The following is a 7,500-nucleotide window of genomic DNA, read 5'->3' on the forward strand; positions in this document are numbered from 1 at the left end:
CAGCATGCAGGGCTTCTATTGGGTGTTTGTCCCATGTAGAGTAGTCATGCTTAATAAGTGGACCCCATATTTCACTTCCATAAAGTGCAATTGGCAAAATGACTGTCAAATATTTTGGACTAGATTTTAATTGGTATATCTAGTTGATGAAAATTTCTGTTTTCTGTCGTGCTTTTTCTTTTAGTGCATTCACTGCAAGACCAAAGTTTCCAGAGGCGTTCATTTTTAAGCCAAGGTAGTTATAAGAAGTAACATTCTCTAGGGCGGTGTTACCTAGAGTAAAAAGGTGTCTGGTTCCCTGAGGTCTGGGATGCTTCTGGAAGATCATAACTTTAGATTTATCCAAATTGACTGTCAGGGCCCAGTTCTGACAGTACTGCTCTAGCAGGTCCAGGTGCTGCTGTAGGCCCTGTTCAGTGGCCGACAGCAGCACCAGGTCATCCGCAAAGAGCAGAGATTTGACTTCCGTGTCCAACAGGGTGAGCGCAGGTGTTGCAGATTGTTCCAGTAACACCGCTAACTCATTTATATAGATATTGAACAAGGTTGGACTCAAGCTGCAACCCTGTCTCACCCCACGCCCTTGAGTGAAGTTTTCAGTTCTTTTGTTGCCAATTTTTACGCCACACTTATTGCCAAAAATAAATTGATTTGATGATGTTATACATTTTACCCCCTATACCACTTTGTAGGATTTTGAAGTACAATCCTTCATGCCAGATTGAATCGAAAGCTTTTTTAAAATCAATAAAACACGCAAATATTTTCCCCTTACTTTTTTGGTGAACATTTTGGTTTATCAGGGTATGGAGGGTGTAAATATGATCTGTAGTGCGGCAATTTGGTAAGAAGCCAATTTGATTTTTACTCAAGACATTGTGTTCAATAAGGAAGGCCTGTAAACGGGCGTCGAGGATAGAGCAGAATACCTTCCCCAGGTTACTGCTCACACAGATGCCTCGGTAGTTATGTATTGTTACATAATAATATGTATTATGTATTGTTACATAATAATACTCTTATATAAGCCCCCTGTTCCAGACATCAGGGAAGCAACCAGCTTGAAAAACAAGATTGAATAACTTGAGGAGAGCCATTTGTAGAATGGGTGGGCTGAATTTCAACATTTCTGTCCGGATACTATCAGGACCACAAGCTTTTTCAGGCTTGAGCTTTTTAAAAATTAGTATGAGTTCATCACTTGAGATGCTGTGATCAAGTGGATTTTGGTGAACACAAATGGCCTCTTCAAGCTTTTGAAGGTTTAATTTGATTTGTTTTTGTTCTTTAGTGATGTCATCTGGCATAGGTTTGTACAGGTTTTGGTAAAATGTTTCCCAGGTGTCTGGATTTTGAATTGCCAATTCTTTTGGTGGGGAATTGTTTAAATGATTCCAACTCTCTCAGAAAGTGTTGGTTTGGAGAGAGCCCTTGATTTCTTGTAGCGTTTTGTTGTAGTATTGTTGTTTTTTCTTTTTAATTGTTAATTTGTAATCTTTTAGGGCTTCAGAATCATTTTATTATTCTGGTATTTTTTTGGTCATGGTGTTTTTTGTTTGATAATTGCCTGAGATTTTTCCGTTTCTCTATACATTCATGGTCAAACCATTTTTCTTTTGATGGTTTTCTTTTCTTACAGTTTTTCAGCAGGTTTGCCATTTTGGCGGCTCTGTTATATATATTGGAGATTTCCTCCACTGCCAGGTTGACATCACTATTGGGTCTGAATTGTTTTAAAAGGAACATGTTGATATTGTAAGTAATTTCAACCAAATTGATTGCTTTATGAAATTCAGTCACAGTGTCAGATTTCCATTTATATTTCTGATTTAATTGTATTAACTTGGAGGGGATTTGTATAGATGTTTTGTCGTTCTTGCTTTTCAAGAATGTGGTTATCTGGCAGTGATCTGAAAAGGGAGACTGTGGTCTTCCAGTGAATGCACTTATGGAGGATGGGTCCATGTCAGTAATGGCATAGTCGACTACACTAGTCCCAAGAGCTGAGCAATATGTGAACCTTACTAAAGAGTCCCCTCTGATCCTACCATTAAGCATGTACAGGCCTAAGGAGCGACAGAGGTGCACTAACTCTTTACCATTTTTGTTTATGGTCTTGTCAGGATTATTCCTGGTCATTGTGATGGGGGTGAGGGTGGCCGATAGATTACTGAATATGTGATTGTTTCCTGCTTGGTCTATACAGTCTGGCTGTGTGCCTGTACGGGCATTGAAGTCCCCACACAGAAGCACATTTCCCTGGGCCTGGAAGCTGTTAATTTCTGTATGGAGCCTGTTAAAGAATTCCTCATCATAATATGGTGAATCATGAGGTGGTGCAAAGGCTGCACAGATGAATACATCATTGTCACAGTTAAATGTGCCTTTTTTGAGTTTCAGCCATGCATGTGTTATACCCTTTTTTACTAGTTTCAATTTAGTTGCAAGTTTTTCTTTGTACCAGATTATAATTCCACCAGATTTTCTTCCATGTTTGATGTGGTCGTGTTTAATAGAAGGCAGCAGGATTTCTGTATAGCCTTTTGGGCAGTATGTGTCAGTGTCTGTGTTACACCAAGTCTCAATTAAAACAACAATATCTAGATTATTTAACTTATTTACAAAGTCAACATTTCTGCTTTTCGTTCCAAATGCTGAAGAATGTAGTCCTTGAATGTTCCATGAGCTAATTGTGAGTGATTTCATGTATCTTATATTTAAGTATCATTAAATGGAGTGAAGAACAGTGACATATTTTTGTAGAAAGATCAAAATACATTTCAATTCCAGTTTTGACAGTGAACATATATGAACTTTTTTTTTTTTTTTTTTTTTTTTAACCTATTAAAAGTACAGAAGTTGCAGGAGTTGTCGCACCTGGCCAAGGTCTGATGGTTGCTGGAGCTTAATACCTTGGGTGACTTCAGCATAGGTGGGTTGGTGGTGCATGGGAGGGCGCTGGGTTTCCTCCTGGGTTGCACTCCTTTCCTGTGCTCTTAGAGGTGGGTGGGGGGCAGTGCAGCAGCGGGGAGTTTTTACCTCTCCGTGGGTTTCTGGTGGGTCCATGGGTCTGGCGAGCTGGGATTCTGCCGGGCTGCAGTGTTCCTCTGTCTTTGAGGGTGTGGTGAGGCTGCTCGGGGAATCTCTGCTCATGAGCTGAGGTTGGGGCTCTACAGAGGGTGGTGTCCTTTAAAACTTTTACAAAATACCTGACTCCTTCCTGATTCAGGTGCACATGGTCTGAAAGGTGTCTATATGTCAGGTTGGGATAGTGAGCCACTTTGATGTTGAGGGAAGAGCAGTAGTCAGCTATCTCTTGGTTAATGTGATGGATTGTTGTCCAGGGGAAATCTGTGCGCGTGGAAGAGTAGAAAGGATGATGTTGGCCTCAGGGAAAGCTTTTAGTCCTTATTCTACTTAATCTCTCTTCAGCAGCTCTAGCACCCCATTCCTTTGAGTGGAGGTCATTGGTGCGGTGTGGATCAGTAAGTTGTCCTGAGCTTCCATATCGAATTGCTCAATGTGTTGCAGTGCTGTTATGGTGGTAGGGCACCATAGTTTAGCAGTCCTGTGGGTTGGGAACATCCGCTTTTGATGCAGGTGTTTTCCATTGGAGTCCATGAGCATGACTGTTTTTTGTGGGGAAGTCTTTGTAGTTTGTGGTGTGGGCAGCAGGTTGTTACTCTTAGCTGGTTGTGGTGTTTTAGTGGGTGCTGCGGCATTCCTCTTGGGGGGATTTGATGTCAGCTGTGATGTAGAGGGCATGGTGGTGTTTCTCTCAGCAGGTTGGTGTGGAGGTGGGGCGTGCTGTGGATGGAGTTGAATAGGGGGGTTTCCACTGGTGATGGTGCTCTCTTGATGCGGCTGTTCTGTTGTTGGCCCTTTTTCTGTTGATGTCATATGTGAAAGCTGTTCTTGTATGTGTTTAATTTCTTTTTCTGTCAAGTCTTTTCTTGTTTCAAAGAGCTTATATTCTAGTGCCTGATTCCTCTTGTGAAGTTCACTGATACTGCTTTTCAGGTGGTCGATGGTAACTTTAGTTTCCTCTCTGTATTGTCTGAACTGTCTCTCTAGTCTCTCAATGCCGTCCCTCTCAGAAAGGTTGTTCCCTGATCTCTGTCATTTCGGACTCTAATGGGACATGCAGTCCTCAATGCGCTGCACAGATATAGGGGTCCTTGGGGTCCGTGGAGTGTGCACGGCTGGATTTGAGTGAGGGGATGGTGGAACAGGGGCCGGTGCTTTAGTGCTCCTCTCTGTTGTTTGTGGGGGAAGACCGTTTTTTTTCTTTTTCTGCTAAGTTTTTTAATCTCTCAAAGTCCAGCTCAAATCTGTTTAGGCTGGACTCAGGTCCTTGGATCATGACTGTCCCACTGTGATAGAGGTTGATATTAAACTTGGGTGTGTTGTCAAGTAGAGCTGTCTCATTACTTTATTCCCTGACATTTTTAAGTCTTTGTAGGTCTTTCTTAGGGCTGAGTGCCAGGCTTCCGGGTTTTCTGTATAGAAGAGGAGATCTGATTTCACTCTCTTGTTGTTCAAATGTGTAAAGTCTGCCCTGAGTGTCTCTGGACATTGTTTTAGTAGCTGTGCTCTGAGCTTTTTCTTTTGCGTCTCAGTTGTTACATTTGTGGGGTAGCTCATTTGCATATCCAGGTTCCGCTGGCATTCATTGGTTACTCCAGTGGGGTTCATTTGCATATCAACTGCCGTTGGTGTCTCTGAACATTCTAAAGCTGTTATGGCTGCTTCCATGGCTATTATTATTATTCCAAGGTCACTGGTCAGTGTCTAAGTTTTAAAACAAGTCCTACCCTGATTTGGTATATTTTTGGTGTTTTGTTAGTCCAGGAGTATCCAGGATCCACAGGGCCTTCAGGTGGTTTTGGCAGTTTAGTTTCTTTGCTGGTTTTGCTGTTATATTGTCTCCTTGGTTTTCCCTTTTCTCTTATGCTCCAGGTAGCTGCTAGTGCTGGGCTAGAAAAGTTAGCATGACAGTTTTCCTCAGCAAGTAAAAATAAAAAATAAGGCAGGTCCTCCTCTGTTACTCCCTGTAGTATATCCCAGTTGTTTCCTGAAGTGTTCACACATGTGTGGATGTCTTTGGTGTCATTGTTGATCACTCCAAATGAATGAAACGATTTGATTTATTAAGAGCTCATATTTTTTTGCCCTGTCCCCGGCTGGAGTCGTCCCCGGAAAAGTCCCCGGTTTTCACTGTGACTGACAGACCCGAAATTGGAAGTACTAAAATTATTGGAAGGATAAAAGAAAGGAAGAAAACACTGGCAAACATACAGTTACGCACCCTTCATGCATAGGCTCAAGCCAGTCAAAGCAAGCGCTCAGCTCAGACCTCAGAGATGTTCTAGAATGCACATATTTCTGGTAGGCTATTTCGATTGGTGGAATAGCAGCTCGGTAGAATCTTTGAAATGAAACCACTGCCTTGATGCAGCGGGGGACTTGTTAAACTATTCATCACGACCATGCCAGCTGCTCAACTCCAGGTTACGTGAAGGGTTGGAATCTAAGCTTTCCAATGATATTAGCGCCAAGTTGCTGTGATAAATGGTTCGCGAGAAAATTAACAATAAACTTATGAAATGTAACAACTCTAGCATTGGTACAACAAGCGGTTCCTGAGTAGTCCGGTTTTGAAATTGCAACAAATTTCTACATGGTCTCCAACTTTGGGCCAAAATTATAATGTAGGCCTATTGTCATGTAAACTATCTATGTCAGTACAAACATTTTTGTAAATGGCTTAGCCAGAGTAGGCCTATCCCACAATAATGGTTCTCATATTGCCAGATTCCAGACAATCACCTACAAATATGAATATAGCCTATATTTCTACTGGCATGCTTCCTATTGACATTAAGACAAAAATATAAAGAAAAAAATCATGAGACGTGTTATTTTTTCTTGATATAAGACTGACATAACACAAAGGCCCTATTACTGTACATAAGACACATATTATCACATCATACATTCTCAGATATGGGTATAGCACAAACTGTCCTGAAAAAAGGAAGATATGCCTGGGCATTACAACTAGCTAGATTAACTATTTGAACAACACAGGTGACCACTAGGACTAGGATAGAATTTCATGGAGTGCTGAAATGTAGCCAATATTATTTTGGACCATTTCTGAACTGTGAAACTGTGAAGAAAATATGCTTTGTGGTTGGGCAATATCATAACTTATTGCAATATTATAACTATTCCACCTGTGTGTGCATGGTTAAAATTCGGAAGTGCAAGTTTAGGCTACAGCACAAATATTTCCATCCATAGATAAGAATAATGAATCTAACCTCTGAATTTCTTTTCAAAGTGCACCAGATTGATGCATTTAAACGTTAAAATATACCAAATTTTCTTACGGGGGAGCCGAACCCCCCTAGGGGGGCTTGTGGACTAGTGCAACTCAAGTCTAGTGACGTCCCTGGGAACCAGTTTTAAGTTTACAAAGATTATAACATTACACGTTTTACGCTTCTCAACTGAAAATGTCCCCGGATTTTGTCTCAGAAATCTGGTCACCTTACTCTAACTGCTCTCTCTATTTCTCTCTCTCCCTCTCTTGTTCTGAGGCAGCAAGACAGCAGCTCTTTTTCAGAGACTGCTCAGCCATACGTCAGATGAATGCTCCTCTCACCAGTCACCTTGCGCGCTCAATAAGCGTTCATTTTTTGCGACGCGACGTGCTGTTGTTCCGCCATCACAAACTCCCGGCAGCCTGGAGAAGTGGTTAGCATCTGCTCGGCCGCGCCGCAGGAAGAGAGCTGTGAAACCTAAACCATGTGGAGGCCCCGCATTAAAGTGCACCCTCACTGAGCGCTGGCTCCAGGCGCCGTCACATCGCCCAGCAGCACTATTGGAGATATAATGCTGAGAGCAGAGAGAGCCCTGATGAATCAGATCCTTATTAATTCTTCCTTAATCCAATACTCCAACCCTCATCCATCATTTCCTTCTCTCTCTCTCTGCTTCTTTTCATTCTGTTGAAGTCAAAGCGAGTGATTTATGAAACGAAGGGCGGTCCGACTCGCATTCGAAACACTGTCTTTGTTTGTTGTGCACGTAATACAGCATGCAGACATTCCTGTTTTGTGGATGATGTTTCATGTGAAGGCAGGCGTGCCGGGCCCACGGCAGACTTCTCTATGTGAGAGCACACACACACACACACACACACACACACACACACACACACACACACACACACACAGAGGGCATGGGGCAATCTGATCTATACACATCCATTTTGACTGCAGGAAACAGCAAGTCACAGGGTGGGAGAGAGAGAGAGAGGGGGTGAAGACAGCAAGATAGAAAAAGAGAACAGAAGAGCAGAACCGCTAAAGCAGCACTTTCATCCACAACAATACTTGTGATAGTATTACACGCGCATCGGTACAGTACATTGACCAGCTAAACGATTTAACCAATCATGTGCTCTGCTATTGGATTTGTGCTGTTTAACTG

General features: G+C 42.2%; 1 protein-coding gene across 7 annotated transcripts in view; it reads right to left on the reverse strand.

Moving 5' to 3' along the window:
- The window catches only part of fbxl17 (F-box and leucine-rich repeat protein 17), a 208,851-nt gene that overhangs the window by 132,197 nt on the left and 69,154 nt on the right, over nt 1-7,500 (reverse strand). The window contains exon 8 of one of the 7 annotated variants that reach the window (XM_048244656.1): nt 5,050-5,247. The exons of the other annotated variants lie outside the window; for them this stretch is intronic. Within the exon in view, the coding sequence (XP_048100613.1) occupies nt 5,151-5,247 (97 nt within the window). The 3' untranslated portion in view covers nt 5,050-5,150. Of the gene's footprint in view, nt 1-5,049; nt 5,248-7,500 lie in introns of those variants that run through there. 7 annotated transcript variants of the gene reach the window in all.

The sequence above is a fragment of the Alosa alosa genome, chromosome 5 (assembly GCF_017589495.1).
Source record: "Alosa alosa isolate M-15738 ecotype Scorff River chromosome 5, AALO_Geno_1.1, whole genome shotgun sequence".
In the NCBI taxonomy this organism is placed as follows: Eukaryota; Metazoa; Chordata; class Actinopteri; order Clupeiformes; family Clupeidae; genus Alosa; species Alosa alosa.